The sequence below is a fragment of the Geospiza fortis genome, unplaced genomic scaffold, assembly GCF_000277835.1.
Source record: "Geospiza fortis unplaced genomic scaffold, GeoFor_1.0 scaffold403, whole genome shotgun sequence".
Lineage (NCBI taxonomy): Eukaryota > Metazoa > Chordata > Aves > Passeriformes > Thraupidae > Geospiza > Geospiza fortis.
This window is the reverse complement of record NW_005054336.1, coordinates 5,250,117-5,275,969: the sequence shown is the minus strand read 5'-3', so window position 1 is coordinate 5,275,969 and position 25,853 is coordinate 5,250,117. Positions and strand designations below refer to the sequence as shown.

The following is a 25,853-nucleotide window of genomic DNA, read 5'->3' as shown; positions in this document are numbered from 1 at the left end:
CTCAGGCCGCTTCGCCACCCCCGCCGGCGGCCACCGCCCGTCGAGCAGCCGAGCCGCCCCGCCCCCCGGTAGCGCTTCTTCCCCTCCTGCTGCTCCTTTGTGACCCCACGCACTTCTTGCCCGCTCCCCCTTCCACCGCACGGCCAGGCAGCGGCGGGTGCCTCCCCGAGGCACCGGGACGGACACTGGGGCGGGATCTCCCGGCCGCCCCCTCAGCCGCGCTCCCGGCACGGAGCTGTCCCTCCCCAGGAGCCGGCCAGGACTCCAGCCAAAGCACTGGATTTAGGAATCTGGGATAACCGGTAAATATGGTAACGCACGTAACTGTTGTTATGCTCTAAAGATTTCAGTATGAGACAGGCACCTAGACAGCTCTTTCTGAGACATATGCAAGTTTGTTTTTATAAAATCGATGTAATTCTTTCAGCATTTAAAGTAGTTCTTTGAAGTGAGCTCCCTGAACACAAGGTTCGTTTGTGAAGGACTGGCAGGTGTCTCATTACACACACACGCACACAGACACCGGGAGCTGCTTCCTTTCTCCCAGCATACCTGATCTCTGTGCTCCATGCAAGACCCTCCTTCAGCTGTCTCTGGCAAACTTCAGGATGATGCTGTCTGTGGAAACTGTTAAAAACAAAAACATATGCACCTTTGTGGTGATCTGGTTTGGATATTTTGTTTTGAAAGTTTTTTAAGGCCTGTTTTAACAAAGGTCTCTGTCCATTGGCACTTGATAAAATACAATGCAATATGAAGGCTAGTGTTGTCCATCTAACCTTGTCACCCGTTCAGTTACCAGTTTGTTCTATTTCTCTTAAATATATTATTGCAGAAGTATAATTTCACAGCCTCTGCCAGATACAAAATAACAGATTCTGTGTGGCATTTGGATAGGAGACAGCTCCTCACACGGAAACTGTGGTGGTGAGTGCTGCAGGCCCATTCCTCCCAGGTTAAAATCCTTCTATTTCCTTCTCTATTGCTTGACTTCCTCCTTCCCCTTTTCCAACGCAGTTGCTGCTGTTCTCATGGTGATGATACTTAGTGCTGTGTTTGCCTTCTGGCACAAACGTCTGCAAGAAGGTAGTTGTGTTCTGAATCCGTGGGCATCCACAAGCAGTATCACCTAAGCTGTGCTCTCACGAGAAGAATGGACCCATGGGAACATAGGAAACTTTGTCACAACAAGAGTTTATTGCATTGGGTGACACAAACTTAGAGCTCTGATGAGGATAGTTTAATGATGGGATAATAACAAGGAAAAGACACATGATAGGTAATAATATAAAAGGCCCTTTGGCCATATTTTATAATGCCCCACCCACTTTGCTTGCTTTACCTGCTGAGTTTGAGTTTCCACAGAAAATGCTTTAAGAGAAGGGAATAATTTAATTTTTTCCCCAAGACTAAGACCTGTTAGGTATCTGTGACACAATGATGTATCTAAAAGTCCCATACCAATATTTTTTTTCCTGGCATAAAAAAATCTCCATAATCACAGAAGAGATACTTGTTAAGGTCAGGATTTGAAAAACACGAAGAATGAAGACCTCAAAAGGATTCTTTTCTTTTTAATTGACATTGAGAAAATGTATGAACATCTTGAAAACAGCTTTGGCTACTTGCAAGCACCTGTGGGAAAATAAAATAAGTTTCCTTGAGTCTGAGTTTTACAGAAAGCTTCTTCCTTCATATTGGAGACAGTGTTCCTCTGGTGATGGCACCAGAAAGATGCAGAGGGCCAGAAGGAAATATGGAACATATAAGATATGCAAGATTGGTTTTATTAACACTGTGCACATATGTTGGAGAGTGAAGGAGCCACTATATCCTTGTTGTAGTATCTCATCCTAATCGCAGTGGCTGTGCTTTAGCTGTCTTTGTGGAGCAAATGGAGAAGGAAAACTGCTTCAACCTCATTTATCCCAATCCTGGAAAATATGCTGGTTCACTTCAAAAATAAAGTTCAACCAAGGGCTACCCAAGGGTAAGACCCTGTTCAACTACAAAATAATCCTTAGGCTGGAACCCACGGAAGAATGCATATTGCATCTCCCACCATGGCTAAAGGAACTCAAGACGCTTGGTAAAGGTCGTTACTGGGCCCATAAGCAAAAAAAAAAATCAAACTCTAAAATAAAAAAATTAGACAATCCCTCTCCCCTGTTTTTGACTATGGAATACATTTGTCTGGAATGAAAGCAATAACATTTTTCTAAATTCAATGCCCAAACCATCAGATAACTGGAACTTCTGAGCTTCTTCCCTTGTGAAATAGCATGCAAGTTAAATCTGAAATGCCTGTATTTTATATAGACCACCTTTAAAATGCAAACATGTATAAAAATGCTATGATGTACAAAACTCTAGACAGCTATCCTTATGCTATGCATCAATTCCAGAAACACCTGGAAATCCCTTGGAAAGTTTGATGTAATTACATCTGACTGTAAATATTTGACTGTTTTAATATACTCAGGTGACCTAAATAACATTACGCAGAAAAAACCGAATTTAAAGTAATTAAGAAAGAGTATTTGTCTCAAGAGCAGTTTCTCTGAGAAATTACTGCTCTGAAAAGTCCTGTATGCCTTGTTCTACAGCCATAATCTTTGTATTTCCACCTTGTAAATACTCCATGGTAAATTACAATGGAAGCTCGGCTTGGCTCAAGTTCTCCTGGCTCTGTGGCACTGCTTCTTGGTTAAGGAAATGGATTTCATTCTCACTTTCTGTCATTCTATGCTTTAATTTACAGATTTATATGTCCTCTGCTAGTTTAATGGTGACTTTTCTTCAACGTGAATTTCTGTCGTGCTCAAACAACTAATTTACAGACACAAGGGATATGTTGCCAATTTACAGACACAAGGGATGTGTCCTTTAAAATGTCTCAACCAAACACTCTTTCAAGAGGTGTAAATGAAGATGATGGAAAATCCTGTCAGCAATTCAAATGAGGTTTGCTTGAACTGAGTTGCTCCTTTCCTCTGGTCTTGTGCCAAGCAAGTTGTGTGAGCATGGCCTGAAGCTGCCCTTCCTAGACTGGCTGGCATTGACATGTATTAGCTGCCTTCATGTGCTTTAGATGGGAGGTGAGAGCTCATTAAAGCATTTAATTTATGATGCAGTAGTGATACAGTAGTGCAGATCAGCCACGATGTACACGTGCAATAGTTGCCTGTTCCTTTGCTGTTTTCTCAGGGCTTCTGGAAACAGGAGCAGGTAGGAGTCAGTAATAGCCTGCAGGAATTGTGGTCAGTTGCACTGATGTGCTTGAAAAGTGCCATTTGGTGTATTATGGCCCAAATAAATCTGCCACTCAGTTTGTGAATTGCCAATGCAGAAATTCATGTGGGACCTGCTTTTTGAAAGTAAAATTGTGATGCCTCAAAATAATGCCCTGAGGCATGGGTTATTTGTGAAAATTGCTTGCAGAGGGTGTTCCTGAAGTTAGAGTTTGGATTCAATCTTTTGAAGTCACCCTTAATTCAAAATAGTTATAAAAAAGCCACAGAGCTGCTTTGTGGAATTAGGTACCTACAGCAATATGAATCTCCACCAAAACTGGGCAATCATTATCCTCAAAATAGATGTGTAAAAAAGTACAGGCAGCAACGTGAAGCTGGGGAATTACGACAAGGGGAGATGAAGAAGGCAGGACAGGGGCACTAACAGTTTCATCCTGAGAAACAACACAGAAAAAAAATCTGAAAGCCAGAAGAGGCCTGGGAAAGTAACCATCTCAGATTCTTTGATTCTTTGTATGTGAGGAAATACATTTCTATGCTTTTCTTAATAAATAAAAACATGCACTTGTATTTTCAATTTCTTCCTTTAACAAAGCATTCCATACAACAGCAAATTTCCTTTAAACTCTGAAATCAAAAAAGGTATGAGTTGCATCAGCAGTCTTGTGGAGACTGCATTCAAGAGCAGTGCTGGACTGACAAGCAGAGATAACATCTTAGCTAACCTCCAGATTCAGTCAGCCATAAGCACATTGTGAACCTTTTTTTCCTAACTACCAAGTTGATGCTATTTTTAAAAAAACCCACATACAGATTATTTTCAAATGAAGACATTTAAGTGTAGCATTTCATTAAAGAAAAAAGTGACAACATATACTTTAGCTTTCTATTTAATCTTAAATCACATAACTAGATTATTGCAATATTCTTTAAATTCAGAAGTCCCTTTCTCAAATGGCAGCGAAAATAGCTTTTCTCGTGACTGTTTAACTTCTAAGAAAGCTACTTTTTTTTGCTCTTTTGTGTCAATCCTTCCCATGCACTGTCATCATTTTACCAGGGTAATAGTCTATTTTCTTTCCTTCTCTTCCCCTTTCTTCAGTATCTTCTGTAATTTTCTTCACTAAGGGAAAAGTTCTTGATTCTGCTGATCAGGGCACAACTCCTTGAGCTGGGTAAGTTTTGGGAGACAGTTGTAAACTAAAACTAAAGAAGTGATGGACAAATCCCACATACTTAAATTTCTATTTAGAGTAAGTAGGTATTGAAGTTAGGCTTTTACTGTGCAGAGCAGTGGACAATTTTTTTGTCTATATTTACAGATATTTGCATTTGAGTAAGGTTGTGTAAAAAAAGGATAATATGAAAGAAAAATTTTAAAATAGTTTGAAGGCTGGAGAAAAAATCTTTTTGGCTGAAGAGTTCAATCATAGTAACTTAAAAGCGACGTCATTAGAGAATAAGCACATTTATGCAGGTATTCAAACCAATCTGTTGCCATACATGGTGATCTATTGATCTCTTCTGGTGTGGAAAACACGACCTTACAGGAAAATAGCTCTGCTTGAAGAGCGTGGGCCACCTTGTCTGTTTGTTGTCAAGGAGTTCAATATGGTAAAGGTCCCTGTGCATTCTGCCCTACACCCAGTCTGCATGGATATTCATGAAAATAAAGAACTGGAAACAATCCTGAGGAAAAAAAAACATTCGTGGCTGCTTTCTTGCCTGAAGCTTTGGGTCTCTGAAGAGGCAAAATAACCACTGCAGGAAGGTTAGCTGTTTGGAGTTCAGGGAAAACTGCAGGATGTCTAACCTGCAACCCCAGACCTCAGACTTGTCATCAGTTTAGAGGCAGGATTTTGAGTTGATCAGAAGGAAAGCAAGCTGCCAGTTGGAAGGGGAGCTCAAGCCAATCATGGGATCTGTGTAGCACCTTAGACTTCACCATGCTAAACTTTTCCTCTTGTAAGACAATGGGTTGAAATAATGAATAATAAAAATGTGCCTCTGCCAAAATTTTTCAGCATCCTTTAAATGTCTCTTTTTTCTGTACTTCTGTGAGATTCACTCCTGCTTCCAGAGTTTTCTTGCTGCTCTAGAATTGAAAGCTGATGAAAAGCATAATTAGTATTAATTACCAGAGAAACACAAAGGAAGGAAAAATAAATCTCATCCTTACTGGACAGAATCGGCTCTGGTAGTTCAAGAGCCAGGGCATACAGAACAAGAATGGAGCTGCTGTTATTGAAAAGCTTCACTTAAGACCAAAGATGCCTTGTGTTCAGGCTGTCTTCACCTGCTCTGTGGCAGACTGAGGGCAGAATTAAAAACCCAGCTATGCTTCAGGCAAGAGCTGCCTCCCTCCTGATCTGTTCTGAAGCTGATGATGTGATGGAGGTGTAATGTTAGTCACAAAGCAACAAAGTGAGCATTAGCAACAGAGGAAAACTGTGAAAGGGAGAGCTTGAGAGACAAAGATGATGAATTGAAAAATAGTCAGTTTTATAAAACATTGTGCAAACTTGGCTTCATGTGTGTTCCATATCCTCTATGTTTGCTTCTGACCCCTTTGTCTGCCTTGCCTCTGTGCACCACAGTGCTGAGATATCCAGTTTCTTCTCAGCCTGGAACCTCTGACACTGAGTTTGAGGTAATTTCATTGAACACTGTTCCTGTGATTCTCTATAAACTTTGCATCTTCCATCCTAAGGTTCAGTGAGATGGCTGTAGCAGTGTTGTCGCTGTGGAGACAAGAGCACCAGGGTTTGAACAGAGTTAGTAACCAGAAATATTGTGAAGATATGTGAGTAGTGCTGCTTCATATCTGTGTTTGAGTATTACTCCTTTGTCTTCTGTTGCATTTCACCCATGGCCATGTACACATACTGGAATAGCTTCATTTCATGAGTGTCCTTTTCCACAAAAATATCTCTTTCAATTAATCCTGTTTTATAAAGGTAGTGATAAAATCTTGCAGGATTTGAAATGTTCAGCCATATTCGCTCCTCCAGTGAGTATAATTGTCCCTCTTTCTTTCAACAGAGCATCTCCCCTTACTCTAGATTAGTTTTTCTCAGTTTGTGGCATTATTTCTCTAGGACAGATTAAATGAAAGAGTTGGTAGGTTGCAACATGGGGCAAAAATAGCTAGCCTCACTACTGCTTCTATCTGATTTCAATAAAGACATTTTTATACCTTTCACTGGTAGCTAGTGGCTACTAGTTTTGGGGTTTTTTTTTGTATGCTAATTAAATCAAGGCAGTAGAACTCTATTGTGTTAAAAATAGAGATAAACAGAAACACAAAAAATCATTCATTGTATAGAAAGAGTAAATATAAGCTCTCTGAATTCCACAGCAGATATCTTGCTTGGCTCTTTGTTGTTTAATGTAACTGTTATGTACATATGAATAGGATTAGGACAGTCACATGCAGATTTAACAAATGATGGCTCTGAACTGAATTAAAGGCATGAATTAATTTTCTTTTATCTCATGCATCATTAAATATTGCTGTCTACTGATTATCTATATAATACCTGTCACCTGATAGCAACCACGGTCGTTATGGTAATGTCAGGATTATAATTATAGTCCCTTCTGCAATGTAGTCATACTATGCTAAAAAAATCCTTGAGATGATAGTGTCCCATGCTTGGTATCAGCCCAAACACAAATACATTTTGAGACTGTTGAGGGGAAGATATTTTGTTACTAGGTTATTAACATACAAGAATTATGTACGTACATGTACATACATGTGTATTTAATCACAAAATATGTAGCCTTTTGAACTATGGCTTTATTTCCTTTGAGATAGACAAAACTTGTCAGAACTTCATATCCCTTTATGAGCGTCCCTTTGGCTGAGTTTGGGAATTTAGGAATATTTTAAAAATGGGGTTACTGCTCAGAGAAATCTCTGTTTGGCAGCATGTGTCAGAGTGGTAGATGAGCCCATACCCTTTTGCAGTAGAGCACGTGGTGCCCCAGGTGTTCTGGCTGCTCCTCCCAAGGTCTCTGTCATGTCAGGAGCTGGTGAGCCCTAATGCCCAGAAGCTGATCTGGAGATCAGGACCCCGGGGAGACACATGTTTACAAGACTCCACAAGGTTGTGGGTGGCAGAGAGAGTGTGGCTTCCCAGAGGGTAAAGTAAGTCTGATTTCTGTAGAATGTAGGGCACAACTCTGAGAAAAAAAAAAATTAAGTCATTATCTAGTAGCTTATGCAAATTTTATTAATTCAGTTTGCCTATTTTCTTTTAGATTTCAGAGAAAATTTTCATTTAATTATAAAGAAAAAGTATTGTCTTATAAGTATACAAATGTATAAACAATCTCTTCCCAAATGTAAAAAAGGTTCTAGGAAAAGCATATTGAGGAATCTGTGTGAATGCAACTTGTGGGGCAAATAATTCAGAATAAAAACCCACTACATGTAAAACTAAGAGTATTGTAGCCATTATCTCATTTAGTGCCATCTAACACTATAAATATTTTGTTAACCTAATGAATAAAATAGTTGATTATATGTTATTCTTATCTGTAATCTGAAATCAGTTGTGATCAATTTAATCAGGGTTGAATGGCCCATACAAGTTTATGTCTGTAAATGAGATACCTATAGAAATACTGAAGTGTTCTTTTATTTCTTATTTTCATCACTTACACAGTACTATATTGAAATACTGTTTTCTATTAATTGATTTTGGGAACAAAGTTGGTGAACTGCTGTCATATAAATATTTGGTAATATTTTTACATCAATATTTGGTTTCAAACAGAAGTGCACAAAGCTGTTTATGTGCCAGCCATTCTTGGGCTGGCATAGGTACCTGTTGTAGAAATAGTTTTATTCAGATAGTCTATGGACAGGCTTTTGGCAAGAATGTCTATAAAAACATTCAGTGATGCCAAGGTTGTCTGTAGCTGTTAACCAAGGGTGTCTGATGCTGGCGGAAGCTGTCACAGTGCAGGCAGATGTGTCTGTCAGCTCTTTGGGAACTAGGAGGCAGCTGAGCCACAGCTGCTCTTTTACAGGGGCCAGCCAACGATCTGAGTTGTTCTCCCTCATACAAGGCCATTGCAAAAGGCCCCAACTCCTGCATCTCTCTAAGAACTGCATATTTATGCCACCTTTACACTCAGTAGCTCATTTATCCTCATCTCTTCACAGACTTAAGGTGGTTTATGCAGAAAGGAATAAGACCAATGGAATCTCAATTAATTTGTTAATTATTTAGGAATTAAGGCCTTAATATACCCTAATTATTTAACAAGTTTGGTTGATTACTAGGATTTAATAGAAAATCTTTATCTTGACATTCATTCTGAAATTAATGTTTGAAGATTCAGCTGTTTTCCTCTTAGGTATTAACAGCATTAAACACTTGGCATTCCAGTAGTAAAAAGTTCATATAATGGTGCCACTGGAGGAGCAAACCATGCTCATGGGACACAGCAGGAAATATCCATCCCTCCTCATAGTAACAAGCACAGCAGTGAATTAGAAAGAAAGATTCAGCAAACTAGATTGGATCTTGTGTAGTCCAGCAGAAACTGCCAAGGATATGAGTCAGACCCAGACCTGGAAGAGACTTTTTCTGTTCTACCATTGCAGCTTTTGCTCTGAAGTTATACCCTCATTAGAGGGACTGGATTTGTTTTATGCTTGCATAGAGTTAAGTCCTGCATATATTGTAAAGGCAAATGAAACCCAGGCATCTTTGACTGGATCTCAGATTCCATGTGTATGCAAGGAAGTCCATTACCCTCCTGCCACATCATGTGAAGGCAAAGATACTTTTTCCAGCCTTTTTCCTTTCTAGGCATCTCAAGGAATGTTCCAAGTCTCTTCAAATTTTGCTCCTTTGAAAGCAGAGATTTTTCTGTAGGAAACAAATGCCTTCAGCAACGTGCAAGGATTTAGCCACGTTGTCTTTGCTGTCCTGTGAAGCGTGTATTAGTAGTGGTATGGTGCCAGAGCTTTTCCAAAGGCATTGGTAGCTTGCCTAGAGCATCAGTAAGGATCTTGATTTTCCCATTTTGAAGGAAAGCAATAAGACCTATTCCAAAGGAAAATACATGCTTTTGTCTCACTTTTGGATTATCAAAGAGGGATTTATTGTCAGGTTCCCATAATTCAGCTGTATGTCTCGATAAATAGCCAGCTAACTTGACAATTCTATTAATGATTTCTCCCTGGCCCTTCTTTTGCTTCATCATCCAACTGTGTTCCACACATGGAATTACTGAGGTCAGGAAAAGAGAAGCTAGATGGCACTATGGTCCAAAGGGATCATGTGCTGCTGGTAAGCACTGTGAAGCTGTATGAGTTAGCTGGTCTAGAAAGCCTCTAGAATTCCATAAATATCAGCAAAAACAGGGTCAGAATTTTTAGAGTGGAATTAGGGAGAGAACAGGCTCTACAATTACTTATCTTTTGTGTCTTATAACACAAACAGACTTAAGCATATAAACATGAAAAAGAAAGCAGATGTAAAATGGCTTTAAGATTTGCTACACAGATAAAATTGTGAGAAATAGTTTATGCATCATTGCCTTAACATAACTTAAACATATTTGTGATTTTTAAATATATGCTTAGATATTTCTGTTTATATACATTATTGTTTATGGAAGTGAATAAGCTATGTACCACATGTGTGCAATTAGAGAAAATCAACACACGCATCTGATTTAGTCCAGCAACCTAGAGGGGAAAAATAATCCACCCTGAAACACTCATTACACCTTCCTTTAATGACTTTAAGGGTAGAGTTAAAGGGGCCTACACTACCAAAGTATACATTTCATTCAAGCAAATATCTGGGGTAGTTATTGTAAGACACTCATTAAGTTGTCTTTATATACATTTATTTTCACTATGATATGTCAGTTTCTATAATCTCTATTTTTTACTATTTTTTAGTTAACAAATATATGTAATTCATCCATTTGAAATGAAAGTCAGACAAGAATATATTAATGTAGTTTTTATTAAAACTGCAAGGCAAACTAAAGCCTTTACCTAACCAGTAATTACTATTTAAGAGCACAACTAGGCAGTTTAAGCTTAAGAACTCCTTAGAAAAATGTCAAAGTTATTAAAACACAAAACAAATAAACAAAAACATCTGGAAGCTCTGGAAGTCTGCGCAAGCAGACAGTTTGAGCTAAAGAATTGCTTAGGAGAATATCAAAGTTGTTAAAACACAAAACAAATGAACAAAAACATCTGGGAGCTTTGGAAGTCTGGGGAGGACTTAATTTGTAATTACTTTAAAATCTCAACATTTAAAGTAAATAGAACCCTGTCAGAGAAGCAACTTTGCATTTGTAGTAAAGCCAGCCTCTAGGCCTTTTCATTTGTGTCTCGATTATGCAGTGACAGAGTCTGCACTGCAGCATGCCATGTTTGAACCAAGATCTTTTGCTAAAGAAATAGTCCTTTTTTTTAGAGGAGTTCAATAGTTGAGGTGAGGTAGTGCTGTACAAATTACACAAATGTGCATCTGTCACGAAGAGATGCAAAAAATAACTGATTTAGTAGGATTTTATCATGGCAGAAGGTAGCAAAAAAATACCATATTGTTCCTTCAGAGTTCAGTATATCATTAATGTGACAGGAAGAGGTATGGGTGAGCATGAAAATAATTTGGAAATGCTAGGAAAGCTTCAAGGTTAGTAGTTGCTAGGAAAACACTTGCAGAACTTCTGCAAATCCAGCAAAAAAAGCATGAGCAAGATGACTTTAAAAGCTTAATATAATTCCAGAATTTTAATGCTCAGAAATTTGCAAGACAGCATGTGAAAGCAAATTCATAGAACTGCAAGCCTACAAGGACAGTGTTAAGGAACAAGCAGGAAAACAAACAGAGCAAAGGAGTTGGAACAAAGAGGAGAAAATGGGATCGGAAGGAATGGGAGAACAAGACACCTCCTTGGAAGTGAAAATGAGATAATGGACATAGTCAACACTGTCAAGAAAACAGGAAGTTTATTGAAGAAGCTTCAGGAGAGACTAGAACAGAAGGAATCATCTGTGGACAGAAGGCACAGTGGAGGAAGTTGAAAAGTTTGTAGAAAGTGTGCAGAGAGGTAGGTGCGTATTAATTTGGGAAGTGGGATTGCAAATTTGAAGAACCTAGTAGAAGGCTATTAGAACAACCTGTAGTGGCAAAAAAAAGTCCTTTATGTTAGCAAATAGCAAAAAATCAGTTACTTCTAACATGGCAATCTGTTTAAAAATAAGGAAAAAAAAAATTCATTTCACAGCAATTTTTTTTTACATCTTCCTCCCATTTCAAGATACCTTGAACTTGCCAGCTCCTGCTTTATTGTGTATTTGGTGATTCCAGAGTCCTTTTTAACTCCTGTAGTTAGTACCAGTATACTGGAAGGATGTATTTGAAGTTTAAATGGGAAAATTATGCTTCCCAAGAGATGGAAAACATTAAGGGCCTCCATCAACAAAATGGTGAAGAGGTGAGATTTAGGAATAGAATTCAGAGGAAATTATAACCAAGTCTTTCCCTTCTACCAGCAACATGTGAAAAATTCTTATTTCTGTTAACACTTTTTAGTGACAACACCTACTTGCTGCTCTGCCCATTTGCATTGAAAACAGAGATGCTGTAGATTACCCAGGAAGGGGAACACCATCCAGTGACTGCTACCATTCCTCCAACTTGTATTCAGACATGGCAGATCATGAGCCTTGTCCTTAGTTAACCATAGATTTCTGCTGCTTCACTAAAAACTGGCCTTAATTTATAATGTCTTTAGGAATCACACATTTTTGCCTTAGTGGGGACTGTACCATGCAGTTTGCCACTTGGTTCTGGACTTTGGAGAACTGGCTGCAGGTTTCAACATTCAAAAACCTGAGAAATACTATATCAGGAGGGCTGATATAGTACTTGTACAGCTGGGAGTTTTGCTTTGTGCTGCTTCAGCAACAAGGAGCAGGACTGTCTGACCTGGCAATGCTTCTGTCCTTTTTCTTCTTTTTGCCATTCAAGTGCTTTCCCCCTAGAATTCAAGGAAACTCATATTTTGTGTTTTCTGATGATGTGTCAAATCCTTTTAAAGTAGTGTGGATGTTGGCTGAACCTTCTGTGGGTTCAGTCTATAGTGGCTAAACTGAATGGAAGCCAAGGAGTTCTCTAATGTCTATTATAAGTCAAGGGTCATGTTGTATATGGAGCAAAATACATCTATAGTGACAGGAAGCAGAGTTTTCCCTATGTTTTAAATAAACAATAGCAGGTCCAAATTCTAGTTATTGGTGATAGGAAGATCTCTTTGTTCTGTGAGATTTCTGTTTCCTGTGACATTCTATAAGGTACATCTCCTTCATGTTTGCTGGATTATTTGTGTTTTCTAAATGTGTGATACAGCACATTCTTAAAAATAACTGTCAACTTTGTATTTGTTTTCAAGAAAGTGCTGATACTAAATAAAGTACTAATTTTGGATTGCAGCAACAGCCACTAAATAGGCACACTCAGCAAGAAATCCAGCATGACTGGTTTTGGATTCAGTGTCATAGGTTAACTGAAGATAGCATGGGTTGATAAATTTAATGTACTTTGAATCTGTGAATGTGTTTAAAAAGATGTTCTAAACATTAATACTTTTAAGCTGCTTATCACACATTGAAACTGCTTATTTTCACTATCCTTGTATGAATTTATTCACAAGATGGTTCATTAAAGCGGTGTATTTTAAGGGCCATATGTTTATAAAATACTAAAAGTACCAAGATAGTTAAATTTTGGCTGGTGACTGTTCACAGGGAGTCCAAGCAGGGTCTTTGAAATAGGCCTAAAGCCTTGCGAGTCTTCTAGCAGAAGACAGATATTACATGAAAGCATTAACATTTCTTGAAGTTGTTAGTTGCTCTGAATAAATCAACAATTATTTATTACAATAAAGATAATTTCTTGGAAATACCAGGAGTGCATTAGAAATATACAGCATTCTAATAGGATGTTGTATAGGCTCTTCATTGACATGGCATTTTACAGTGTACTGATTTGAAGAGCAGATCAGAATTTCAGATGATTATTATGAATACATTTATACTGCAGTAGTCACTTGAAAATCAGTCTTCTGCCGTAAAAATTGGTTTGTGGTAAATTAATTTGTTTAACATCCTTGGAGGGTGCCAAATTAGTTATGTTTATTTCAGTCATCTGTAAATATATGCTGCAGTATTCCACTGCAAATCACATGAGAAGTTCCCACTGCTGGCTCAGTGTCCCAGACACCCAGAGTCAGATGCCCTGATTCAGGTACACGGTGCATCAGGCTGCCTGCTGAGGAAGGCAGCTGGAGCACAGAGTAAGAGCTGAGCCTGAAAGACCATTTTTCTGCTTGCCTCAGTTTGGGATTCAGACCCAAACCTGTGACTGCATTTGCAGTTGAGGGTCAGCCTGTGAAAAGACACACATCCTCCTTCTCATCTCCTGTTGCAAATGTTCATATTGCTGTAATAGTTTATGTGGGGTGGCCCTGTCTGCATGCTGAATGCAGCTTTCCCAAAGTTCCTCACCCGCGAGTTGCAGCCTTCCTTCTGGGACCCAGGGGGTGGGGGAAGGACCAAGATTCCCACTTGCCCCTCACCCTTTTTTTCCTTTTCTTCCCTCTGTTTTCTCTCTGAGTGTAAGGTTTGACCAGTATTGAAGTTCTAAGCTGCAGTATTTTTGTTATCAGCAGCAATGTCTAAAAGCCACTTGCTCCAGTATAGTAGATATTTTTGCTCCCAACGAAGGAGAGGAATGATGAGGAGGACTCTATCTTATCAGAAGGCTAATTAACTACTTTATTATACTATATTATTCATACTATATTACACTATATTAAATTACGTCTAAACTGAATCTGCCAAGTACTCAACTGCATAGAACTGCCCAGAATCTCATGGCTGTCAGCCGACAGTCCCAACACACACACACTTGGCCCTGACAGGCCAAGGAAACAAAACACCATCACTTTGGGTAAACACTCGCCATATTGCATTCTACTTTGGCACAACACAGGCACAGCAAATGAGATAAGAATTGTTTTTCCTTTCTCTGAGGTTCAGAGAATGTGAATCTCGGAAATATTCCTGGGAAGTTGTGCCTTGCTTTTCTCAGTGAAGAGAAATGTGGCCACACTCAGCACAGGTGAGGACAAAGAAGAAGATGAGAACGTTCATAACTGATGTAACAAGCCAGAGGAAAGAGCCTCACTTCCCTGTGCCTGGTCTGGCTGCAGCATTTGCTTGAAGCAGGACCATGTGCATTCCGTTTCTTTTTCCTTCAGTTCTAATCTAGTCTTGCGAAATACAAGAGTTATTCCAGCATAAGTTAAAGAAAGGACTAATATCTAACAGAGATTAAATTTTTGCTGAGAAAGAATAGTTATAAGCAGGAAATTCTGGAACCATAAGGGCCCCTACAGATCCTCCCAAAATATCCAGAATGCAAGAAGATTTTTCCATATTCATAAGCATTGAACTCCATTCATGACTAGGATATTAATTTTATATAAAATATTTTTAAGTAATAATGGATGTGAAGTGGATTTCCATTCCCTCCTTTTTATATTTCCACAGATTTCAAACCCTCATGAAACAGTGTCTGCTCTAGTACATATGTACAAAACATGTTCAGATGTGATTGCTGAAACGTGATTGCTGTAGTAAAAGTTTGTTAGAGATTTTTTACACAAAACCTGTGAGCCTCTGGGTTCATTGCTGAATGGTCTGCCAACTACAAGGATGCTTTCTTGCATTTTTATACCTTCATTTGCAATTCTTATTTAATGACAGTAAGGATTCTTTTAGCAAAACATTTAAGCATATATGAAGCTTCTGTTACATAGTTAACTGGAACTAATACCCTCTACTGATGTTATGTATGTATTTCAGTATTTTTGCACAACTAATAATCAGAAATACATACCTATGAAATAACATCTAATTTTTTTTTCAGTTTTGAGATTGTGTGATGTTCTGAGAGCCTGCACTGAACTTAGTATCAAGAGTATTAAATCCTATCTTGTTTTGTTTTGTTTCACAAATACTACATTTTGTCAATTTTCTTTTTTTTTTTTCCCTTTATTCTCCTGGAATAGGTTTCAGTTTCGATAGATCAGAAATTTTTTTCTGAGTACTAAGTAGGTGGGGGCATTCCAACAGATAACTGAAAGAAAGAATAGTAGGAAATCTTAATTAATTGTACTGATTTTGTACAAATGAAATAACAGTGACGCAGCAGGAACTAGGTGGGAAAAGAACAATAGTGTGAGCACAAAATACAAAGTATTTGGAAGCAAGGAGTTGGAGAATTTAGCTAGTATTGGAAGTCAGAGGACATGCCTGCAAATATGCCTGCTATAAAATGTCTTACAGTTCTACTAGTTTTAATTATCAGGGCAACTGCAGACTACACTCAGTAGTGCCTGGAAGCATTCATGGCTTGTGAAAATGTAGTCACCTGAGTGATCTTGCTAACTTTTTCCAGGTCTGGTGAGGAAATATTTGCAAAGGCGTAAGAGAGGTGTTCAGCATACTGAGTGGGAGATTGGCTGTAATTCAAAGTGTAAGAAACTGACTTTTGGAAAGGAAATGAGAACATTTATCATGTGATTTTGAGAGGACTGGAAAAAGTCCCAAGAGCAATTATGGTGATAGGAAATGTGAGACCTGTCAGTGTAGAAGAGAGTCTTTATAGAAAATAAAAGCAGTTTTAAAGTTACCCTCTGACTGACTGGGAAGACAAAATAAATATGCAAAGGAAAAGTGGGTGTGCTGAAACTAGTATATAAAGGTGCAGGTGATTTCATAATTAAGAAGAAAGATAGTCAAACTGAACTACTGAAAATAAGATGAAAAACCAATTACCAGAAAGAAGAATTTCAAAATAACTCCTAATTTACTGATAGCTGAAAAGAAGTTGAAAGAGGAGAGCGCAGGTACTTAAGAGATGATACTGCAAGAAATGTTCAGAAGTTTTACATACCTGCTGTGACTTTAAATGCTAGCACTTGTAATTGTTCTATCATGGGAAAATAATCAGTGTTTCATATTTTACATATTTGTAAAGACAGAATGTCAGAACAAGTTACCTTATTCAGCACATTGTCTTCATCGTTCTAGGTTATTGTTGTTTGCATGGACAAAAGTGCCCAACAGTTGCAGAGAACCAGAGGACACTGGGCCCATAATAGCCAAGAAGGAAATATAGATGTGTGATTGTGAGGGAGGAAATATTTTATGTTCCTTTGAGTCTGAGAACAATTTTGCCTGTATGGAGACCTAGAGCATTGTGCAAATACTTTTCAAACAGTGGCATGTAAATTGTTTCAGTGTTTGCACAGCTGGGCTTCCCCAGTTTTGACCTCACCAAAGTAACTTGGGGCTTTTGCCTTTGCAGTACTGCAAAACTTCTTGGCAGTGAGGGAGCTTCCCAAGGGTGCATTTCTCTTTGTAGCTATCTTCTCATAAGGTACAGGGTTTTTACATGTTTGCGCTCATTAGATATTTATACTGTGACTTTCTGTTCTCCACTGCATCAGTGGAGACCACTGCCGTACTTGGAAGGCATTTGCACAACATCAGATTATCCAAAAAGGAGAACAAAAGGAAATTATTGTACATAAAATTGTGCATGTTGTAAACATGTTAAAAGGCAAGCTCTTATTTTTGTCATTGTACAACATAGCTTATTGTTCATGGGATGTCTAGCTGGCAATGACTGGTACCACAACTAGTTGCAGCAGAATAGTTTAATGTGAGTAAATTTTTGCCTCATAGCATAGGCTTATCTGGGTTTGAACATGGAGATAATAGTAGTCACAGAATCATTAAGGCTGGAAAATATCTCCAAGATGACATCTAACCTTTGAATATTCTGAAGCTTTTGAAACCTCCAGAGCATATACTTTTGTGTATTTATTGTAATCCTTTTATGGTAAAAAATGTAAAGTTATCTGATATTAAACAGGCCAAATTTCAGTACTTTTCCCCTGTTGTAACTCCATACTACAAGTGTTACCTCACACCCATTTCCCCACAGCTAGGAATCACTGTTAAATCTAAATTCTGCACGAGGTTTTTCTCTCCATAGTCCAATTGTTGGAGCCCAGAGGAGCCTGTGCTGTGGAGGGGCTCACAGCAGGCAGTGCTGGCTGCTTGGGCTCAGGCACCTGGGTTCTCCACAGGTGCTGGGCTGTTATCTGTGAGTCCCTCCTCATCCAATCTTCATTAATCTCAGATTTATTGGTTTGTAAGATGGCCTGTAACAGAAGAGTTCTTTATCTGGCCCATTTCTAAAAAATAAGTGGTTTCTTTGTGTAACCAAAGGACTCCACAGGTGCTGTTCCAGTCACTGTCTCTGCTCAGGGATGTGGTTTCCCTTGAGCTGTCTGGAATTTAGGTTCACTTAGTATAGCAAAACATGGGAACTGCTGTCAAGGGAAATTGCTGTGAGGATCTAGGTCTTGCTTGGTGTTCTTTCTTTGTAGAAGTGGTTGTAGATGTAGGAAATGGGACAAAATGAGTGTTACTTCTCATGTAAAAAAAGTTTAGGAACTGGATATGGCCTAAAGCTGTTTTTTCTGTAGTTCTGTTATTATGTCTTCTTTTTTTAGTCTGTAATCTCAAAGCATTTCCTCACAATCATGAGGATATTACAGCAATTCCTATTAGTAACAGGATTTAAAAACCTTCTCCTCCCTTGCAGCTTATTCAGAGTATAATAGATGTACTGAAATCAATGTGTGTGTTTATATTGTACCTAGGCCAACATACTTGATGTAGATCACCAAAACATGAAAGACAACTGCCGGTGATTAATTTATTAATGTTTTCTACCCACTTCTCTGGATCACCTCAACTCTATTAACTTTGATTGTGTAAGTTAAGCACTTGAATTTTCAGAGTAATGAACATTCCTTACTAGTGTAATTAGGCAAATGGCAGTGTTCAGTAACTTTGTGACTAAATGAGACAAAGTGCAGGAACAAAGAGTCTCCTTTATAGTCCAACCCCTCACTTGTTACCACAATCAATTAACCTCTTCTAGTATAGAAACAGAAAGTTTCCTTGGGGGGGAAAACATATGTGGGAATGTACAAACATACAAACTTCAATTATCTTCTTTCCCATTTTATAGCATGTGGATTTGCAACCTTAATAGCAATTTTGAATAAAATATCTCTTTGCAAAAATTCCTTCATAGCATGTCATACTGCCAGAGACCACGGGAGTGCAGCTCCAGCAGCCCAGCTGTGCTGCTGAGCTGCAATGCAGGTGCATTTAGGACTATCCTGGGCACGGGCAAGCACGAGCTGAGGCTGAGGTTTATTTGCTCTGAAGGATTCATGGGAGGTGTGTATGGTATATGCACCATACTTGGATGATAATTCCATTCGGAAATAACAAAAGTCTTTGGTAAAAAAAAAAAAGAATTAAAAATAAAAATTCACAGAGTTGTGAGTGTTTTAAGGAACATCTTAAAATAAGGCATGTCAACTATATGTTTTTGGATGCAAGATATTAAAAATTATTTTGTAAGGGTAGCATTTATACCATGACATCTTCTGGGGACTTTGCTATGACCAGTCTGTTTTTCATGAGATTTGCTAAATTACTGGTGAAATAGTTTTAAACTCCAATATGGTTAAATGAGCAAGAACTGTAAAACACATTTTCTACTGTATTTGTAAAATATGGATGTGCACAGGCATTAATGTGTGTAGTAAATGATCATTATTCAAAGCTTAACAGATTGAAAAAAAATTAAAAATATCAAAAGGGACATCAAGTATTTTCAGATTTTATCTAGGACATGATTCTGTAGTGATTTTTAAGGATGTTGGTAGTATAGAAAATTTACACAATCAAGTGGAGTTAAGAGTGTAGACAATTTCAAAATAATCTAAATTGCCAGAAGTTATCTCAAAGCCAAAAAGCCTTTATAGGAAAAATACAGTAATTCCCATCAATGTGCTTTATCTAGTGAACTGTAAGGATAATGAGTGAAGACTGGTGAGGCTTTGTATTTTCTGATCAATTTTTTTTAATTTTTTTTTTTTTTTTAGGAATGTGGAGTTTTCATGCAAGTCTGAAAATCAGATCAGTGCAGTAATGCAGGAGTGCAGGTCTAAGTGGATTTCATGCTGTTGCAGCCTGGACTTTGAAAACTATTGCTTGAGATGTCAAGGAAAAACAATATGCTAAGCAAATTAAGAGATTCTTGAGAAATTCTTATTTTACATCTTTATTTAGAGAATTCGTATTTTACAAGAAAAAAAATCTGAGGTAATTTGAAAGTCTTCTAAGATCTTTGGCATGACCTGGAAGGGCAGTACTTCCGAAACATCTATTCTCCAGGTTTCTTAGAAACCTGGTTCAGTCTCTTTCTATCCAGGAGAGAAAATGGGCTAGAGCAGAGATATGCCTTGGAAGGGACCCTGAGAAGGATTTTGTTTAATCAAATGATGTCAATACAGATTTGACTATGTAATTTTTTTTTGTTTCTACATATAGCTATTAATGTGGGAGTTTCTAAGAAAGTGTTTTGATCAATAGTCATCTTCACTAGAACAAGTTTGGAAGTACAAAGCACTTCCATTTTATTAACAGTATTTGATCCGTGACTAATTGCTTTTATCCTGTGAAGCTGTGTTTCTGTAAATGTATCTTTATGGTTTTAATGAGTGTTTTTAAAGTCTATAACTAACCCTATAGCTGTATGAACAAATTCTTCAAGAACTAGAAGATGAGTTTAGTTCAGTGGTTCAGTTTTCCTTTTTTTGTGTTTACTTTTAAGGCTTTTAATTATTCCTGTAGGATCTCAGAAACATGAGGTATCCCACAGTGAAAATGAGAAAACAGGCTCTTATCTCAAGAAAGTTGACACCAGGCTCTAGTTTGGCATATAACAGTGGTCAGTTTGGACAGACTTCACTGCTGGATGAAAGCTTAACTTCAGTGACAGATTTACAAACAGGATGTAGGGGCTGTAATGAGATGAGCTGCATTAAAGCAAATCTTTTAGCATTTAGCATCAGTAGCTAGGTTTTAAAAAACAGGAAACCATTTCAGGGTGGAGACTGCAGAAGCACCTAATGTTCTTTAACATAATTGTGTGAATGCCTGTGTTTCTGTAACCATAGGTTTCTGTAACATAGTTGGGGTTTATTATTTCAGATGGAAGGCCCTCCCTCCCTTTGCTCCCTAAAAGGCTGCATGTAAAAAAATTCTGAGGGGAACTTCCACTGACCTATTGTATTGTATTGTTTCTTCCTAGCAAAGGCTGCTTTTCTCGACAGTCATTCATAATGTTGAAGCCCTTCCAAAGGAAGACAAGGCTCATTGAATTGGTCCAAAAGAATCAAAATTCAATGGCTAGTGCTAATCCTTGCCAATAATTTTCTGAAGTTATTGCAAATTATGAACTTTCTATACCTGATTGGTGGCACAATTTACAGGGTCCTCGTTAGGGAAGACTCATGGATGTTTGTATGGCCAAATCATTCTGGTCACACATTTCTCCATAGAGAAGCAAATAAGAAATTTTAGTGCCTCTCAACTGCCTTGATTTTCCCCCCTATCATTATTATTATTATTATTGCTATTGCTATTGCTATTACTATTACTATTATTATTATTATTTCTGATGCTTTACTACATGACAATGGTAATAGACATTTCTCAAAATATGACTAGAATATAAACTAAAAGACCCCAACTATAATAATATGATAAGAAATAGAATGTTTTACACAAGGAGAAGTCAGGCAGGATACTGAAAGCAATTGAGTACCTGCCTCAGGGAGATGAATTCTGTGTTCTGTTTGAGAACACACATGACAGTTACATCAAAATCAAAAGAAGAGATGGGTGAATATTTATTGGTTTTCAATTAAAAATATTTTTCAACCATTTTTTAAAGAGAACTGAAATTGAAAATTACTTCCCTAATTGCTTGTATATGGATTTTATCTGCCCTCTAGGGAATACAGTACTTTTTAAGATTGATGTAATTCAGCATATAGATACCTTGGTTCAACATTTGACTTGCCTAGAAGGATTCCAATAGAACTAGGAATACAGAGGCATTTTCTCTCCATTTGCTACTACAGATAAGTCTTAAACTTTCCTGTGTAGTTCATTCATAGTGTTTTTCATTTCCTTTGAGCTTATTAAACAAGTCAAATGACAGTTTCCATCAGAAAGAGTAATCCTTGGCCTCTGCATGCAAACAATTTGGTGGTATTTGCATTCAACCACAAATTGAGAAAAACATTTTTAAATTAACTGAGATTTAAATATATCTGACATGGTTTAAGCTATAAATTACCTGTTGTGTGGAGGATAGGATTAATAAATTCATGGTTAAAATGAGTCTTAATCCTGACAAAATAGATGCAGATACAGCATTTTTGTGGCACCAGAAAACAAATTCATGTTTATGTACCTTTAATAAAGGTAGCGTACAGAAGACATTTTCATGAGTAATCTGCAGTATATATATAAATCACTAAATAAACCTTAAACTCCTTTTTTAAAAAAATATCTTTTTATCTGCCTTTCTATAACTTATTTCAATTAAAGGTCAAATGTAATGGTCACGGAGTAAATATAGGCTGTTCGAATGTTATAAATATCACAGCATGGATGAAATGAGGAAGATTACTTTTTTAGCCTGAAGATTAGCATCAACTGTGATTTAATAAGAGAGAATTCTTCTCATTTCCAGTTAATGTTTTGTGTTTCCTTGATTTAAGTATGTTGTGATTCCTGAAACTGATATGATCTGATTACATGATAATTTGTAGGTGGGAAACTTTTGGGAAGTTTCTTCCTGTCTTCAGAGATAAAATGTTCAAATTAGACAAATTTATATGGACGAGTATTTACCAGTGTTTGTATGCATTGTTCATTCTGAATGGGTTTTGACTTTTAAAACAATTTTGTGGTTTTTTGCTGTTGAAGGAATAATTGCAGTAAAGTGAGACAAGCTGAAGAAGGAAATCATACCTCAAATAAGGAGACATAATCTCAGCAAATAAGGACATTATTTAAAGAACTGTGCGGTGAACTTTGCCGGTTATGAGCAGTCTTCATCTGCTGAAGCCACTGCTGTTGACTATTGCTGTAAGCTAGACATTGGACCTACAGTAAAGGCAAATGTGGGAAATGGTCTGTTCCTCAGGCAGATTTTGCCAGAGCACATTCTAGCATTCTTGCATTTCTGTTCTGAGAATGATGGGTGTCTGTCCAGGTGGCCAACTTTGGCAGGATAATAAATCCATGGTCTTTCTTCTGTGTACCAGAGGAAGTGTGGAGGAGGGAAAATGTCTTCCTTCCAGAGGATATTTGCCTTTGCCATAGTGATAGAAAAAGCTGATGAATAAATCAGCCAGAAAAAAACAAAACAAAACAAAAAAACAGAAGGGTCAGAAAACTTATGGCAAAGGAAAAAACAGTGAGAATACTGTATATGTCAGGACTCTGGTTGCCATTTCATAAACAACCTTCTTCCTATTTTTGTGTAATTTACTTTAACATCCTGTTTCTTTCTTTATCCTATGTGCAACTTTGGGGTTTTGAAAAGGGCTGAAGCCTTAGAAAGGTTTTGTTTATTTTGTATTGGGAGAAGGTGGAGTCTTCTCTGCTAAAACTGGGAAATGTTTAAAGAGAGATAATAGATGCTTCTATAATGAAAAATGCCAACTTCCTCCCAAGAGGAGAGTGGAAAGAAACACTACAGAAAGAAAAGTGATTTTGATTATATGTATTAGAGATTTACTATTTAATATATTTCATTTGAATCAACTTTGCATTTTGAGATCAGTTTTGACATGATTTTCAAGCTGTTGTACAAAGCCCACTTCCACTCTTCAAGTAAAGATATGTATGCTTGTGATAAAATTTGCAAAGACAAATTTTTGTGCTATGGCAAAGACAGCCGTCTGAACTGCATCCATGCTTTGCCCTTGAGCCCTGGGCTGAGCAGCCCAGCATAGCAGGAGCTCTATAAATTATCATGTTCCTTATGACTTCAGTTACACCAATCTGGGCTTGCAAAGAAGCAAACAAAGCAGCTCCCTAGCCTTTCAGTCATTCCAGTTTGCAGTGTTAGTAAATGTGGGTTAAAAAATCATTTGGTAAGTCATTACATAGCTGAAGAGGACAATGCAAAGTCTAAAAGTGTATCTTGAAGAATCTCTGTTTGAGTCCCTTGGGCTTTAGACTAGGCCAGAATGCAAACCTAAGTAAGAGGTGATGTGGTTAATTTGGGAAAATCTTAAGTTCACAGGTGGGTGCCAACAGGCAGCTCTGTGACACTTGTAGTGCAAAGTCAGCAGATGGTGACACAGCCAAACTGTGCTAACAGGACTGAGATAGCCTCAGAGCAGTGCACTGGCAGGCAGCAGCAGCTGTGGGACAGCTCAAAACTTTGACAGAGGCTCTGTGCAATGCTGGGATGCTAAGAAGAGCTCAGTTGATAAAGTCCAGTGGCATTCTAGATTCAAAAATAACAGAGATTATTTTAAAGTTGCAGGAGAAAAAGGTTTTGCAGTAGTGCAAGAAGAGAGTAAAGCAGCAGAGCTGGTTTAAGAGTGGCAGATCACAACAGGTGATTCCTTGTTCTAATTGCAATAGTGTTAGTTAATACTATTAATTTCTATTTTTCTATTCTGTTTAGGATAAGTTTTAAAATGCTGCAAGCTTTAGAAATACATCTGTAAACTTGTATTTCCAAATCTCTTAGATATTTCTCAAATTCCATTTGCTCATAGAATTTTTCTTGTATTGAATTATGTTCCCAAAAACACAGACTCAATGCAGACAATTTCTCTCTGAGTCAATGTGTAAGCAACTGTATCACTTGTGCTTCTACCATTCTCAAGATGTTATCTTTTAATCTGCTTTTGGCCTGTGTCAGGGATGGGATTCTGGCTTGAAAAAATTCTGGCTCATCCACTGTAGGTATATTCTGTCCATCTCAATCTCCTTGCAACAACAGCTACACTCATGAGCATATCCAAACAGGATTTCAGTCCCAAAAGACTGGAAATGGGGGAATAGGAGTTAGATCTCAGATACTAGGCAGCTTCTGGACTACTTTCCATTATTCTTACCGAGGTTTAGAGGAATATTGAATTAAATAGAAAAACAGTCTTTCTCCTGCAAAAGCAGACCTGTCAAATGCTTTGGTGTACAGTTTTGTTACTTTTAATATATGCTGGAAAAGATAATAAACAAATAGTTCTAAATGTGAGGGAGAAACAGCAGCAGCACTTAATTATGAAAAAGTTTCCTTTTGGCAAAAGAAGTTAGAAAGTATAGTCTCCAATGCAAAACATGCAATCTGTTTTGTAATATGTAGAAATAATAATAAGAGAATAGGAATATTGTCTATAATATTTTTTGTCTTAACTCTATGTGCTAGCAGCATTTGTCCTTTCATTTGAGCTACTTCATAAGAAAAAAATTTTCCTGAAATACATGAGATACTGAAGCAAAACTATTCAATAATGTTTTCAGAATTTTCCTCAATACCTACTTCCCGTTTACCATTTTTTCCAGTTTTTGTTCTTTTATTTTATCTTTGCATTATTTATTGTGTTTTGTGGAGCAATTGTAAGCGATTCCTGGTTTTTCAAGAAAGATTTTAAGTTTTAGCATAGAAAGAACTTATGATATTGAAAAAAAATTGTTTTAACACTCTTTAAAATAGCCTCCTAATATGTGGGCCCTGGAAATTTTACAAATGAATTTGTGACAGAGTCTGACATTCATTCCTACCTCGACTAGTACGTTTCTCAGAAAAGAACCTGTGAAATTTATCTCTGTGTAAAGCACTGTTACACTGGCAGGAATGGCAGATTTCATTTCTCTTTAACGGCAAGATTTTAAAGTTGCCTTGGGCTCCTGGGTAGTTCCTGCTTATTCATATGGGAAGCACCAAGCTGCTCTCACTGTTACTGAACACTTCTGTGTGTTGCAAACCCAGTTGTGACAATCCAGGCCACACTCGCTTTTCCAGCAGGCTCTTGACATTCCATGAGCTCCAGAGAGCTCTCTGAATCATTATTCAGAGGCCTTGCTTTTGAGACGCAGCCAGGATTTACAGCCAAGGTGAAACTGAAGTTCCAAGCACAAAGCAAGTTAGGCTTGCACTGTGTTTAACCCTCAGTGATTTTAAGGAGTTACTATGAAATTGTTGCAACTGATGTCACTCCATAATCATGAGATTACCAAGAAGTCACAGACGACTTCTCACTTGGTTTTTGCCCTATTTCTTCTAATTAGATCCTGGCAGGATTTCCAGTTATTCACAATGGTTTACTTTACAGCTATGTGCCAGAAAAGTGCTATTAGTACTCAAGTCCCATAAGTAATTGTGATTGCCAGTCAAAACACTACTGTGGTTGTCTGAGTTTTTGCTTTAATTTTCTGTCTAAAACAGCCTTGGAAGGATAAACTGAATCTTAAAAGGCACATTATAGAAATCCTTATGAAAATGGCTTAGTGCCATGATATGAAATGCATTAATTGAAACATTAGATTTTGTTAGAAAGAGTAAGAAA

The 25,853-nt window shown here is 37.7% G+C and overlaps 2 protein-coding genes across 2 annotated transcripts in view; both read left to right on the top strand.

Moving 5' to 3' along the window:
* GPR88 (G protein-coupled receptor 88) overlaps positions 1–299 on the top strand; it is a 1,545-nt gene extending 1,246 nt beyond the window's left edge. The window contains exon 2 of the mRNA XM_005422143.2: positions 6–299. Within this exon, the coding sequence (XP_005422200.1) occupies positions 6–299 (294 nt within the window). The remainder of the gene's footprint in view (positions 1–5) is intronic.
* VCAM1 (vascular cell adhesion molecule 1) overlaps positions 132–25,853 on the top strand; it is a 41,023-nt gene continuing 15,301 nt past the window's right edge. The window contains exon 1 of the mRNA XM_005422101.2: positions 132–302. The gene's annotated coding sequence lies outside the window, so the exon portion shown is untranslated. The remainder of the gene's footprint in view (positions 303–25,853) is intronic.